We start from the raw sequence: 16,542 nt of genomic DNA on the forward strand, positions 1-16,542 counted from the left end.
TGCTCTCTGGCGAATACACGCTGCTTCTGCTCCCGATCTAGACCAATCAGAGAGCCGATATCGAACGCTGCGTAGCTTGGGAAATCCTTTATCATCACCCGTTGTCACTTCTGGTGAACATGACAAGCAATGACAGACCGGACCTTTCTGAAGAGACGTTGGCTGCCGCCACCGGCAGACGTCGGGTAGTAGATGTAGACATTGTGGTCCTCGGCACAGACGGGCTTCTCGACGAAAGGCTTCTGGAATATCTCTCCGTTCACCTCCACGTGGTCTTCTCCTTCAACCAGGTTACACTCTGAGAAATATGAAATATGGGTCAATAAATTTGATGGTTCAAAATTCACATGTCAATCAATGGATTGTGTCTCAGCGCCAACCGGTCACGTAAAAATTGCTTAGTTGTGAATTTTGATTTTCAAGTGATTTTTTTTAAACATTAAATCATGCTGAAAAATTAGTTAGCAAAACGTTTCAGTTAAGTAATTAAAATTTTCTGTAGAAAAAAAAAAATAAACTAAAATAAACAAAATGCACATATATAAAAAATCAGTTTGTTAAAAATGGTGTTTTGAAATGAATTATTACATTTAATTAAATTAATTGATAAAAATTAAATACAAAAATTCAAGTGAGAACATTTTATTTATTAACTGAACGCATGTATTTAAAATTTCCATTTGTTTAAAGTACAGCGTTTTAAAATTCTGTTGTTTGGAAAGAACTGAAAATTAAATCATTTCTTATAAACTACATTCAATTTTGATTTTCAACTGATTTTTTTTTTAAACATCAAATCATGCTTAAGTTATTAAAATTTTGTTTAGAAATATTCAAAATTATTTTTTTTTACTAAAATTAACAAAATGCAAACAAACTAAATTTTTAAAAAATGTACGTCATTTACATTCATTTACATTCAATTTTGATTTTCAACAGATTTTTTTTAAACATCAAATCATGCTTAAAAATTAGTTAGCAAAATGTTTCAGTTATTAAAATTTTGTTTAGAAATATTCAAAATTAAAAAAAATTACTCAAATTAAGAAAATGCAAATTTAAAAAATCAGTTTGTTAAGAACAGTGTTTTGAAAATAATTATTAAATTAATTGATAAATATTACAAATACAAAAATCCAAGTGAGAACATTTTATTTATGAACTGAACGCACGTATTTAAAATTTCCATTTGTTTAAAGTACAGTGTTTTAAAATTCTGTTGCTTGGAAAGAACTGAAAATTAAATCATTTTTTATAAACTACATTCAATTGTGATTTTCAAGTGATTTTTTTAAAACATCAAATCATGCTTAAAAATTAGTTAGCAAAATGTTTCAGTTAAGTCATTAAAATTTTGTTTAGATATATTCAAAATTATTTTTTTTTTACTAAAATTAACAAAATGCAAATTTAAAAAAATCAATTTGTTGAGAACAGTGTTTTGAAATTAATTATTAAATTAATTGATAAATATTACAAATACAAAAATTCAAGTGAGAACAAATTTTTATTAACGGAATGCATGTATTTAAAATTTCCATTTGTTTAAAGTACAGCGTTTTAAAATTCTTTTAAAAAAATTTTTTTTTTTTAAATGTACTTTAACAAACTGAATTTTTCAACAAACAATTTTCACATAATTTTTTTTATGAATCACTCACCATCTGGCTTATCTGGGTCACGATTCAGCACAGCATAGCGTGGCAGATCTATTCCCTCTTCCTGTAGGATGCGATATACTTCCCTCCTGACAGAAAATCAATTTCATTTTTTTTTTTATTAGTAATCTTGCATTCTCCCCTTTTGCAAGCATGATTTCCGAACAGTATTGATAATATTGCTGAATGGAAAGACGTACCTGTCCTGAATATAGTACTGCATGTTCAGGTCATTGATGAGTAGAGGGTTTCTTAGCTTGGCGTAGCTCACGGCTTTATCGAGTGGAAATCCTAGTTAGGAAATAGGAACAAAAAAAAAAAAGCTTTGATAACCGTGTTTGAGCTCCCCGCATGGGTGAAGAACTGCATGGGTATCAAGTGAGAACATTCTCATCTGCCAAGAACGTACCTTTGGAGTGGAAGGAGATGAGGCAGTCACACAGCGGCCAATTTTCCACTGGCTCATTGAGGATGACGTCCTCCGGAAAGATGACCACGGTGATGTACTCGAACCTGCACAGTCTCTCCAGTATCTGGGTCATTGGCTTGGACTTGGACTTCTTCATCATGCAGCAGATCCCCACCACGATCTGTTGCTCTGGTGGCTGAACAAGGAGAAGTAAGAAGTCCAGGAAGAGAGAGAGGAGGAAAGCGTGGTGGTTATGATCCATTTATTTTATTTTTTTTTATTATTATTGGCGCTTGGCATACTGTAAAAATACAATTAATTCATGACTATGGAGGTCCAGTTTTCCCAATGGAACCTCGGACTGGATGGCAGAAAAAAAAGTTGTTATTTAAGTTTCTTCTTAAATAATTTTTGAAAATTTTCTGCTCATAATATAACCACCTTATTCCCATATCTTTACTTCATTCCCATATTATAATTTTTCCACAACCTCATTATTTTGTTTTATTTCACATATTATAATTTTTTTAAAGTATTTCTTTCTTTAATATTTCAACTCTTATGCAACTAAAATGATATAATTTTTCTTCATAATATTATGAGTTTATTCCTGTAAAAATTGGGATTTTTTTTTCCCCCATCAGAATATGACTTTTCACTTAATATTTTGACTTTATTTTCTAAAAATGTCAGCAATTTTCCCCCCATTTTTTCTGTTGTTCTTAAGTTTATTAATACATTTTTCAACTATGTAAAAACTTTTTTTTTATTTTTTTTCTATATATAATATTTTGACTTTATTCCTACATTTTTTTCTCTTAATATTATGAGTTTATTCCTGTAAAAATTGGGATTTTTTTTCCCCGTCAAAATGACTTTTCACTTAATATTTTGACCTTATTTTCTGAAAATGTCAGCAGTTTTCCCGCCATTTTTGCTGTTGTTCTTAAGATTATTAATACATTTTTCAACTATGTAAAAATGTTGTAATTTTTAAAATTTTCTTCTATATATATAATATTTTGACTTTATTCCTATAATATTTTGACGTTATTTCCATAATATCATAACTTTTCCCCAACCTAACTTTGTTGTTTTGTTTGTTTTTCCTAATATTGTGACTTCAACTTTACGCTACTAAAATTATTTTTTTCCCCTGGTATAATGTTACAAATTTATTCTTTCTTTTTCGTCAATATTACATTTTTTTCTCTTAATATTATGAGTTTATTCCTGTAAAAATTGGGATTTTTTTCCCCCCGTCAGAATATGACTTTTCACTTAATATTTTGACTTTATTTTCTGAAAATGTCAGCAGTTTTCCCGCCATTTTTGCTGTTGTTCTTAAGTTTATTAATACATTTTTCAACTATATAAAAACGTTGTAATTTTTAAAATTTCTTCTAAATATTTTGACTTTATTCCTATAATATTTTTACATTATTTCCATAATATCATAACTTTTCCCCAACCTAACTTTGTTGTTTTGTTTGTTTTTCCTAATATTATGACTTCAACTTTACGCTAATAAAATGATTTTTCCCCCCGGTATAATGTTACAAATTTATTCTTTCTTTTTCGTCAATATTAAATTTTTTTCTCTTAATATTATGAGTTTATTCCTGTAAAAATTGGGATTTTTTTTCCCCCGTCAGAATATGACTTTTCACTTAATATTTTGACTTTATTTTTTGAAAATGTCAGCAGTTTTCCCGCCATTTTTGCTGTTGTTCTTAAGTTTATTAATACATTTTTCAACTATATAAAAACGTTGTAATTTTTAAAATTTCTTCTAAATATTTTGACTTTATTTCTATAATATTTTGACATTATTTCTATAATATCAAAACTTTTCCCTAACCTAACTTTGTTGTTTTGTTTGTTTTTCCTAATATTATGACTTCAACTTTACGCTACTAAAATGATATTTTTCCCCCCGGTATAACATTACAAATTTATTCTTTCTTTTTCGTCAATATTACATTTTTTTCTCTTAATATTATGAGTTTATTCCTGTAAAAATTGGGATTTTTTTGCCCCGTCAGAATATGACTTTTCACTTAGTATTTTGACTTTATTTTTTGAAAATGTTGAAAAAGTTTTCCCCCCATTTTTGCTGTTGTTCTTAAGTTTATTAATACATTTTTCAACTATGTAAAAAAATTAAAATTTTCTTCTATATATATATAATATTTTGACTTTATTCCTATAATATTTTGACATTATTTCCATAATATCATAACTTTTCCCCAACCTAACTTTGTTGTTTTGTTTGTTTTTCCTAATATTATGAATACTACAAAAATGATTTTTTTCCCCTGGTATAATGTTACAAATTTATTCTTTCTTTTTCGTCAGTATTACATTTTTTTCTCTTAATATTTTGACTTTATTTTTGTAAAATTACTGCTGATTTTTCTTTTTTTTTTTTTTTTTTTTTTTTTTTTTTAAGTTTGCTTGTTAAATAATCTTTATGAAATGTGCTCCCGTGAGCCACAAATGGCCCCCGGCCTACACTTTGGCCAACCGTGCATTACATCAACAGTCCTGCATTAAGACAAGAGGCTGTGCGGCGTTCCCTACCGAGTCCGTGTCTTCGTCGTCCTCATACAGTTCCATTTCGGTCCTTATGCTATCCTCCAAGACCTCGCTCTCATCGTCTTCGCAACCCACGAAGAATCTGGGAGCGCCACGCCGGCTCTCACCCGGGCTGTTTGGCTCGGACATCACAGTCTCCCGCTGCAGCCCTCAGCGTCCCACCGCGCCATCGTACGCCGACACCGATGGAAGGGCACGAGGCCAGACGACACGAACGATTCAACTCTGCCTGAGTCGGACAGCAGAGTCGGTGTTGGTGGGGATGCGGTGAAAAAAAAAAGTAAAAGCCCAAGTAAGTGGCGTTCAAAGAATCATTTCCGGTAAGTTTTTGCAACAATTCCGTCACTCATTCACATGAGACTCGAACTTCAAATGGAGGTTCCGAAACTTGGAAGCTACACCACCACGTATCCCGGGACGTTTCCTCCATTTTTATGCAAGATTCTCTACAAAAAACACAACAAAACACATTTGGTATTACAATCTGGTTTCATGTGATTGACATTTTTTACATACACCACACCAACCAAGGCGCTAAAGGTCATGAAGACAGGGCAGCCTGCACGTGAGCAATAAACAACAGACGCCTATATAGGTTCTCCGCCATTGGGGTCAAGGTAAGCCACATACGGTACGGTACGCTGAGTGGAAAGCAACAATGCAACCTTGTTATTTTTGTGTCAGCAACCGAGAACAAGCTCAGTTGCCCTGGATTCAACCTTTAAGACGACGCTAAACAGACAACAACCCCTCCATTTACACTCTCCGTCATACAATATCGTTCCAATAATTCCCATAAGAGTCGCCAAGTAACCTAGCATGTTTTTGCAAACTCCACACAGAGATGGCCGAGTGTGGAATTGAACATTTTTGCTGTTGTTCTTAAGTTTATTAATACATTTTTCAACTATGTAAAACCGTTGTCATTTTTTACATTTTCTTCTATATATAATATTTTGACTTTATTCCTATAATATTTTGACGTTATTTCCATAACATCATAACTTTTCCCCAACCTAACTTTGTTGTTTTGTTTGTTTTTCCTAATATTATGACTTCAACTTTACGCTATTAAAATATTTTCTATTTTTAATATAATAAAATATTTTATAATAATATATATATATAATAAAATATTTCTATTCGCTATTTTTTCCCCCCTGGTATAACGTTACAAATTTATTCTTTCTTTTTCGTCAATATTACATTTTTTTCTCTTAATATTTTGACTTTATTCTTGTAAAATTACTGCAGATTTTTTAATTTTTTTTTCCTAAGTATGCCTGTTAAATAATCTTTATGAAATGTGCTGCCGTGGGCCACAAATGGCCCCCGGCCTACACTTTGGCCAACTGTGCATTACATCAACAGTCCCCCCTATAATACTGTGTCTCCTAGCAGTAGTGAGGCCTGCGCGCTAACCGCCGTGCTGTGCTTTAACATAAAATGTTTAATTTACTAATAGGCCGTATTCAACCAAAATGTATTTATTAGTATATTTTGAAAAAAAACATGACAGCCATATTTGCTATTTTGTTTTGTTTTTCTGCATGTAAAACTAAACTCAGTGACTATGACCAGGCTGAAAAAAAATCACTTTTTACCATTTAAGTCAGGGGTCTCAAACACGCGGCCCGCGGGCCAACTGTGGCCCGCAGGACACTAGTTTGAGGCCCCCGCCTTGATATGAAAGTTTAATGTTAGTTTGATATGGATGCTGTATGGTATCATGTACACAGAAAAAATTATTACGTTTGATTCATGTTCATGTTAAAGGTTAAATAACTGTTAATAGTTATCCTCCCTATCCGTGTGGAAGTGGTAAGTTTTTTTTAGCTATTTAAGTTTAAAAGGAAATAACTTGAAGGCTACCGTTTAGGTGGCTAGCTCTCTAGTTTGCGAGTTAGCATGTGTCTCAAGACCCTGCAGTTGCGCAATATGTTGTAAATAAAAAGAGTATAAATGTGACTATAGTCGTGTTTTGTCATGTCTACAGGGCTCTAATAATGCTTTGTTCATTTTAATATGAAAAAAATCATTTGTCTACCCACCAACTATATGTGCTTTCTTAAGTTTTTATTATTTGCTGTTTTATTATTATTATTATTATTATTATTATTATATTTATTTATTTATTACTGATTGATTTTCTTTATTCTTGATTTGTTTATTTATTTTTCATCTTATTTTGTGTAGAAAAATAAAAAGTAAGATCTTTGAGAACAGTGGAATGTTTTATCAGAACTTTTCTTGTAGAAAATTGGAACCAAAGCAAAGTTTTTTTAATTTTTTTTTTTTTTGGGGAAAACCTGATGCGGCCCAGTCTCACCCAGACCCGAGCTCCAGTGGCCCCCAAGTAAATTGACTTTGAAACCCCTGATTTAAATGATGAATTTGATTTTTTAAGAACTCACAGTATATTGCAATAGTTAATAACAGTTAACTATTTGTCAGTCTATCTTTAAATTCCACAGAGTAGTGACACAATGATGATTTAGAGGCAACATGACGTCCATTTTACAAGAATAATAATGATGATAATTTCATGTGTCATCAAATGAGGCACTGACAGAAATAGCAACATCATATTTCCTATCGTATTGATCATATTGGTCCGGTTTGAAAGCGAAATTCTACCGCTGGATTCAGACGGTTTTAAGCAAGTATGCTACATTTTAATTCCTGTAAAAGATCATTATGACGTCACAACTGCTTGACACTGCATGACCGCCGCTGTCGTTATCGTTGTGACGTCGACAACAATCGTCGACAAATACAGGTGGGTTAAATGTGGCAGCAATGCGTTTAAAGCGAATATTCCTCATAATGTGGCGACCGACCTTACTATTAATACCACAGTTACAATAATAGATGGTGGCGTATTCGCTAACATTGAAAAGCAACGCTACTGTTAGCATAACCTTAGCATCCAGGCTCAGCAATGTAAACATTTTCTAAATCTGTATCCGAAGCAGATACAACACACTTCCATGCCTTCTATTTATAACAATAACAATAAAGTTGCGTTAACGGTATTGCGGGCAACTAATACTTTACAAACACAAAACAAAAACAAACTTACAATGTAGCTGGATCGATGGCATCCCTGCAGTCAGTTCGCTTCCTGCCTTGATACTTTGAACGTGAAACCTACCTTAATGATTCGTGCTCACGAAAGTAAGATTGACGTTTGAATTAACCAATAGCGAAGAGACTACTTCTGGAAAAGGGCGTTGCCACACGAGAGGACACGGACCAATCATGCAACGACTGAAGTTGAAGCGCGTCCACCTCTTAAAGGAGAAGTACGTTGGCGGCCTCTGGCGGTTTTGTGGATAATAGTGTGTGACAACAAGTTGCACGGAAGCGTTTCAGTGACGTCAACGAGAACGATGATGGTGTCGGTGACTAAAAAAAAAACAAAACAAGTAAACGAATATTAATAAAAACAAATGTGTCTCCAAACAAACAACCATTCACACTCACATTCATACCTATGGATAATTTGGAGTCGTTAATTAACCTAGCATGTTTTTGGAATGCGGGGAATCTAACCCGGGTCTCCTAGCTGTGTGGCCGGCACGCTAACCACGTTCCACCATGCGATTTCGTATGATTCACACACTGATATAGGGGTGTTATTTCATGCCCACAGGTCTCTAATAATGTTTAGGTTTAACTATGAAAATATTCTAATGATAAATAAGGAATCATACTAAATGTGATTAGCGTGCAGGCCACACAGCTAGGAGACCCGGGTTTGATTCCCCGCATTCCAAAAACATGCTAGGTTAATTAGCGACTCCAAATTGTTCATAAGTATGAATGTGAGTGTGAATGGTTGTTTGTCTATATGTGCCCTGTGATTGGCTGGCCACCAGTCCAGGGTGTACCCCGCCTCTCGCCCGAACACGATAATAATTTGTAGTAATAATTATATAATTACAATAATTTTGATAATTTGAAGTGTCAATATGACTATAGGGGTGTTATTTCATGCCCACAGGTCTCTAATAATGTTTAGGTTTAACTATGAAAATATTCTATTTATAAATAAGGAATCATACTAAATCGCATGGTGGAACGTGGTTAGCGTGCAGGCCACACAGCTAGGAGACCCGGGTTTGATTCCCCGTATTCCAAAAACATGGAAAGTATGAATGTGAGTGTGAATGGTTGTTTGTCTATACGTGCCCTGTGATTGGCTGGCCACCAGTCCAGGGTGTACCCCGTCTCTCGCCTGAAGCCGATAATAATTTGTAGTAATAATTATATAATTACAATAATTTGGATAATTTGTAGTGTCAATGTGACTATAGGGGTGTTATTTCATGCCCACAGGTCTCTAATAATGTTTAGGTTTAACTATGAAAATATTATATTTATAAATAAGGAATCATACTAAATCGCATGGTGGAACGTCATTAGTGTGCAGGCCACGCAGCTAGTAGACCCGGGTTTGATTCCCCGTATTCCAAAAACATGGAAAGTATGAATATGAGTGTGAATGGTTGTTTGTCTATATGTGCCCTGTGATTGGCTGGCCACCAGTCCAGGGTGTACCCCGCCTCTCGCCCGAAGACGATAATAATTTGTAGTAATAATTATATAATTACAATAATTTGGATAATTTGTGGTGTCAATGTGACTATAGGGGTGTTATTTCATACCCACAGGTCTCTAATAATGTTTAGGTTTAACTGTGAAAATATTCTATTTATAAATAAGGAATCATACTAAATCGCATGGTGGAATGTGGTTAGCGTGCAGGCCACACAGCTAGGAGACCCGGGTTTGATTCCCCGTATTCCAAAAACATGGAAAGTATGAATATGAGTGTGAATGGTTGTTTGTCTATATGTGCCCTGTGATTGGCTGGCCACCAGTCCAGGGTGTAACACGCCTCTCGCCTGAAGACAGCTGGGATAGGCTCCAGCACCCCCGCGACCCTCTTGAGAATAAGCGCTAGAAAATGAATGAATGCTAATATACTAATATTAGCATGCTAACACCTAGCATTACAGTGTAAGTCTTTATATAAGTGTCTACAATTAGTTGAATGCTTTGACATTGGAATGGACTGAATCCATTGAGAAATAAGGAAGTAGCTAAAAAGTAGCTGGAAGTAGACCAGCATGCATTGCGTTTTTGTTCTAGTAGCTGGTATAAACATACCGGCACGGAAACACAACGTATGCTTGTTTCGTACTTTATCAGACTACACTCTGCCTGGGAGGCGAGGAGGAAACACAGCAGCCATTCATATGTACAACACCCGAAAAAAAAAAAAAAAAAAAAAAGGTTCAGCAGTTCCTGTTTGAGGAGTTCACGAGGAGATCAAACCTCTGCATGGAAGTCTGCATGTTCCCCTTGTGCGTGGGTTTTTTCTCCGGGTACTCCGACTTCCTGCCACATTCCAAAAACATGCATGTTAGGTTAATTGGACATTCCAAATTGTTGGAATGGTATGAATGCTTGTTTGTATGGAGTCTATGTGCGCTGTGATTGGCTGGCAGCCATTCCTGGGCCTTTGCACAACGCCAGCTGGAATAGGCTCCAGCTCCAGTCTTAATTGTGACTTTATTCCCATAATTCCCATATTTTTTTCCTCATCCAAATTTTTTTTTATTTTTTTTCGCTTTTATTTTTGTTATTATTTTATTTTATTTTGTTTTATTTACTTCTGTTTTTAAATTATTAATTCATTTATTATTTTCTTTAATATTTAAACTCGGTGCTACTAAAATGACATTATTTTTCCTCATAATATTACAAGTTCAATCTTGTAAAATTGTAACTTTTTTTTCTTGTGAGACTTTTTATTCACATAAAATTAAAAAAAAAAAACAATTCTGGAATTATGACTTTATTCCTATGACGATTTTCCAAAAATTACAACATTATTTATAGTTTTTGATGTTGTTTTGTTTGTTTGTTTAATTCTTTTTAATAAAAAAAATACCAAAAATTACATTATTTTTTGTCTTTGTGCAATAAATTTTTTTGTTAATATTTTGACTTTATTCTTGTCAAATTACTGCAAATTTTCCAGTTTGTGCTCACTATTAAATATAGATTAAATATGTTCATAGTAAAACCTAATCATTATTAGAGCCCTGTAGGCATGAAATAGCACCCCTATAGTCACCTTGGCACTACAAATGATCCTATATAGTGGACATAATTGGAGAAAATAAACCATTAAAGACATTATTAATAACAATAACACATGTGAGTTGCATTAAATGTATTTGGAGCATGTGGAGGACAGGAAGTGACGTCTAGGATTTTAGCTCGGGGTGAATTACGGTTGCAAGAGTAACTTGTGTTATTATGATGTTATTATTATTATTATGATGTTATTATTATTACGCCTGTTGCACGGTCTGGTGCTTGTGTGTCTCAACAAATATTACAGTAGTATTACTGACACCATTTTGTATGTTAGTTCATTTTGCCGTTTATATGCTTGAAAATGCAGAAAATGCCCTTAAATATGCATTTTTTTAAACAGATTTCAGCACAAAACAGCATGATTTATTCAGGAATATGTTTTTTAAAAACATAATTTAAACTGCAATATGGCGAGGAACGACTATATAAACCTAAAATAGATGTATTTTAGAAGTATTTTAGTCAAGAATTGTCTTCATCTGTTTCATATTCTTACCTTTCAAAGTACTTGAATGCTATTATTTGTTTCAGACATGCTTAATAATTTACATTAAGTAACATAACGTTAATATTATTCACCATATCATATCATTCATTTACACCTCTTTTATATTGACGTGAGAGAATCGATCGAGTCCATTTCCTGGCCGGTCACAAACATCAGCTTTTAATTTGAAAGCACCAACTGTGGCTTCCTGTGTGTTTCCTGGAGCTCTCTTTCCTCTGCACACATTCAAGCATCCCGAGACTGACGCTCCAAACTTGGATAGTCTTCCTCACAAAGAGGCACCAAAAAGCAACACTGAGGAAAAAAAAAGAAATATCTGGCAACCGAGGGGAAAAGTTTAGCTTCTAGCAAGCCAAGTTTTTCTTCAACAGGTAAGTCAATTATTATTTTTTTTTAGATTCTTATTGGGATATTTTAGTAAGATAAATAAAGCTAGGATTCATTATGGGGATCAGATTTAGATATCATGTAAACAGTGTTACCAATATCATTTCATTATTATTATTATTTTACAGTAAATTTTATACATTTTTCAGTATAAAATGTCCATTATTTCATATGCCATGCGGAGTCCTATGTGTCCATTCACCACAACAACACAGAAGAATACTATTATTAATATATAAATAAGAAATAAAATAAATAATGAATAATAAATAGTCCAAAAAAAGTCAAAAAATTGTATTATATGTACTTTTCGAAAAGAAAAACACTTTTTTGTTTCTTTACTTTATTTGCCTTTTATTTAACCTAGTCAAAAAAAATGATGTTATGTACTTTTCTAAAAGAAAAACACTTTTGTGTTTCTTTACTTTATTTGCCTTTTATTTAACCTCATAAAAAATGGCATTATATGTACTTTTCAAAAATAAAAACACTTTTTTGTTTCTTTACTTTATTTGCCTTTTATTTAACCTCATCAAAACATGGCATTATATTATACGGCATATGTCATACGTCCTATGTGTCCATTCACCACAACAACACAGAAGAATACTATTATTAATAAAAAAATAAAAAATAAAAAATAAAAAATAAAAAATAAAAATAAAAAATAAAAAATAAAAAATTAAAAATTAAAAATTAAAAATTAAAAATTAAAAATTAAAAATTAAAAATTAAAAATTAAAAATTAAAAAAAAATTAAAAATTAAAAATAAATACATTATTTTTATTGACAAATAAATAAATTAATAATAAATAAAAAAATTATAAATTTATTTATAAAAAATACAAAATAAATAATAAATTTTTGTCCAATATCTCCTCCCAACTTTTCTCAATATCAGCATTGTCGTGAAGTGATGGAAAAGAGCAGACGTTGGAATCTAACCCGTTTTGTTGACACACACAACAATACAGACTTCAGGGGGGAACAAATCCGGTCTTATTGGGGCCGGGTCTGTCTAGGAGTGGACCTCACCACAGGAGCTGAATGAGACCAGTGTAGTCAGCTCACACACTCGGGAATGATGTGTCAATTAGACCAAACACCACATCCCAGTCCCCAACAGACACTCCCTACTGGTTCTGGACCAGCGTTTCAAGAACCCTCTGTGTGGAGGCCCTGACTCAGGCACATTATATCCACACAATTAGCTGTTTGAAGTCATGTTTCTGTTCATGTACAGCAGGGGAAAGGATTTCATATTATTATTATTGTATTTAATTTTACTTTCAGTAAAGCTGTCATTGGCTGCACGGTGGCTGAGTGGTTACCATGCAGGCCTCACACCTAGGAGACCTGAGTTCAATTCCACCCTCAGCCATCTCTGTATGGAGTTTTCATGTTCAAGAAACAAATATTTTCATAGTTAAACCTAAACAGTATTAGAGACCTTTAGGTATGAAATAACACCCCTATAGTCACATTGACACTATAAATTATCCAATAGAGTGGACATAATAGGAATGTCAGAGGAAACCCGGAGTACCCGGAGAAAACCCACGCATGCACGGGGAGAACATGCAAACTCCACACAGAGATGGCCGAGGGTGGAATTGAACTCGGGTCTCCTAGCTGTGTGGCATGTGTACTAACCACGCTCCACCATGCGATTTAGTATGATTCCTTATTTATCCTTACTTATAAATAGAATATTTTCATAGTTAAACCTAAACATTATTAGAGACCTGTGGGCATGAAATAACACCCCTATAGTCACATTGACACTACAAATTATCTAATATAGTGGACATAATAGGAGTCGCTAATTAACCTAGCATGTTTTTGGAATGTGGAAGGAAACCGGAGTACCCGGACGGGAGAACATGCAAACTCCACACAGAGATGCCTGAGCTGGGAATCAAACCCGGGTCTCCTAGCTGTGTGGCCTGCTCGCTAACCACTTTTCACCATGCGATTTAGTATGATTCCTTACTTATCCTCACTTATAAATAGAATATTTTCATAGTGAAACCTAAACATTATTAGAGACCTGTAGGCATGAAATAACACCCCTATAGTCACATTGACACTACAAATTATCTAATATAGTGGACATGTAGTGGACATGTTTTTTGGAATGTGGGAGGAAACCGGAGTACCGGGAGAAAACCCACGCACGCACGGGGAGAACATGCAAACTCCACACAGAGATGCCTGAGGGGGGAATCGAACTCGGATCTCCAAGCTGTGTGGCCTGCTCGCTAACCACTTTCCACCATGCGATTTAGTATGATTCCTTACTTATCCTTACTTATAAATAGAATATTTTCATAGTTAAAACTAAACATTATTAGAGACCTGTAGGCATGAAATAACACCCCTATAGTCACATTGACACTACAAATTATCCAATATAGTGAACATAAGAGGCGTCACCGATTAACCTAGCATGTTTTTGGAATGTGGGAGGAAACCGGAGTACCCGGACGGGGAGAACATGCAAACTCCACACAGAGATGGCCGAGGGGGGAATCAAACTCGGATCTCCAAGCGCTAACCACTTTTTCCACCATGCAATTTAGTATGATTCCTTACTTATCCTTACTTATAAATAGAATATTTTCATCGTTAAACCTAAACATTATTAGAGACCTGTGGGCATGAAATAACACCCCTATAGTCACATTGACACTACAAATTATCTAATATAGTGGACATAATAGGAGTCGCTAATTAACCTAGCATGTTTTTGGAATGTGGAAGGAAACCGGAGTACCCGGACGGGGAGAACATGCAAACTCCACACAGAGATGGCCGGGGGGAATCGAACTCGGATCTCCAAGCTGTGTGGCCTGCGCGCTAACCACTTTGTCCACCATGCGATTTAGTATGATTCCTTACTTATCCTCACTTATAAATAGAATATTTTCATAGTGAAACCTAAACATTATTAGAGACCTGTAGGCATGAAATAACACCCCTATAGTCACATTGACACTACAAATTATCTAATATAGTGGACATGTTTTTGGAATGTGGGAGGAAACCGGAGTACCCGGAGAAAACCCACGCATGCACGGAGAGAACATGCAAACTCCACACAGAGATGCCTGAGGGGGGAATCGAACTCGGATCTCCAAGCTGTGTGGCCTGCTCGCTAACCACTTACCACCATGCGATTTAGTATGATTCCTTACTTATCCTTACTTATAAATAGAATATTTTCATAGTGAAACCTAAACATTATTAGAGACCCGTTATGAGAATCGAACCACTTGTCCACCGTGCGGCCTCACAGTACGACTCACACAATGTATTGACAACACAACAAGATGTGTGCCGGTATATAACCGAGGCAAAATTGTGGTGTAAATTTTCGTTCGGACGTTTAGCGAAAAACACGGATGCTAACCGAGGTTCCCTCTATGGCTATCGTTACTATTTGACATTCCGCTTGATGTTCAAGTCATATTCAAATCATATTTCCTCCTTCCATCTTCAGATATGCTCAAGTGGGCTGTTCATTTATGTGTTTGTCTCAAAGTCATCTCAGCGTCGTTTGATTCCGTGTATGATGACAACGCTTTGCTAGGTAGGAAAAACATACTCTATTTCATCTTTTTTTCTGTTTAGCGATGTTGTTTCGTTGGCATGGCAACTGTGGTGTGCACTGTAACAGACGGAGACCATGTGTTGAGGGTCAACGTACCTCTGGAGGACCCACAAGAACCTCCGCTTGGGGGATCATTGACGCTTCCATGCTACTTTCAGGTGTGTATTTTTGTGGGGGGTGCTGGAGCCTATCCCAGCTGTCTTCTGGCGAGAGGCGGGGTACACCCTGGAATGGTCGCCAGCCAATCACAGAGCACAACTATTTTCATAGTTAAAACTAAACATTATTAGAGCCCTGTAGAGATGAACTAGCACCCCTATAGTCATCTTGTCACTACAAATTATGCAATTAACCTAATGTGCATGTGGGAGGTGCTGGAGCCTATCCCAGCTGTCTTCTGACGAGAGGCGGGGTACACCCTGGAATGGTCGCCAGCCAATCACAGTGCACAACTATTTTCATAGTTAAAACTAAACATTATTAGAGCCCTGTAGGCATGAAATAGCACCCCTATAGTCACATTGACACTACAAATTATGCAATTAACCTAATGTACATGTGGGGGTGCTGGAGCCTATCCCAGCTGTCTTCGGGTTAAAGGCGGGGTACACCCTTGGAATGGTCGCCAGCCAATCACAGGGCACAACTATTTTCATAGTTAAAACTAAACATTATTAGAGCCCTGTAGAGATGAACTAGCACCCCTATAGTCATCTTGACACGACAAATTATGCAATTAACCTAGCATGTTTTTGGAATGTGCGAGGAAATCGGAGTACCTGGAGAAAACCCACGCATGCACGGGAAGAACATGAAAACTCCACACAGAGATGCCTGAGAGTGGAATTGAACTCGGGTCTCCTAGCTGTGAGCCCTGCGTGATAACCACCACACACAAAAAAATATTATTATTATTTTATTTATTATTATAACATATCTTTGTATAAAGGTGAAAAAACACAAACAAAATTAATTTTAATCTTAAATTTAATCTTCCTATAATTGTTGGTTGAAAGTAGAGCACTTTCGCTGCTCGGTGCTGTTGCACAGCGTCGCCACAGGGGGGCGCTGCGGCTTGGTTGTTGGGAAAACCACACGCAGCGGTGAAGAAGAAATAAATCAACTGCTGTGTTGTAGAGACGACCAACTGTTCCCGCTCTTTCGTGTGTTTCAGGTTGGTGAAGAAGTGTTTTT

The 16,542-nt window shown here is 35.1% G+C and overlaps 1 protein-coding gene across 7 annotated transcripts in view; it reads right to left on the reverse strand.

Moving 5' to 3' along the window:
* ppip5k1a (diphosphoinositol pentakisphosphate kinase 1a) overlaps positions 1-7,826 on the reverse strand; it is a 51,001-nt gene extending 43,175 nt beyond the window's left edge. For 5 of the 7 annotated variants that reach the window (XM_058076996.1, XM_058076995.1, XM_058076994.1 and 2 more), the window contains exons 1-7: positions 7,748-7,826; positions 4,651-5,111; positions 2,068-2,263; positions 1,859-1,949; positions 1,662-1,747; positions 144-298; positions 1-37 (exon numbers count right to left, since the gene is read on the reverse strand). The exon at positions 1-37 is cut by the window's left edge and continues 65 nt beyond it. In XM_058076996.1, coding sequence (XP_057932979.1) covers positions 1-37; positions 144-298; positions 1,662-1,747; positions 1,859-1,949; positions 2,068-2,263; positions 4,651-4,794 — 709 coding nt within the window. In that variant the 5' untranslated portion in view covers positions 4,795-5,111; positions 7,748-7,826. The remainder of the gene's footprint in view (positions 38-143; positions 299-1,661; positions 1,748-1,858; positions 1,950-2,067; positions 2,264-4,650; positions 5,112-7,747) is intronic. The other 2 variants (XM_058076992.1, XM_058076993.1) reach the window with 2 other exon arrangements.
* Between the last annotated feature and the right edge of the window lie 8,716 nt (positions 7,827-16,542).

Source organism: Doryrhamphus excisus, chromosome 7, assembly GCF_030265055.1.
Source record: "Doryrhamphus excisus isolate RoL2022-K1 chromosome 7, RoL_Dexc_1.0, whole genome shotgun sequence".
Classification (NCBI taxonomy): Eukaryota; Metazoa; Chordata; class Actinopteri; order Syngnathiformes; family Syngnathidae; genus Doryrhamphus; species Doryrhamphus excisus.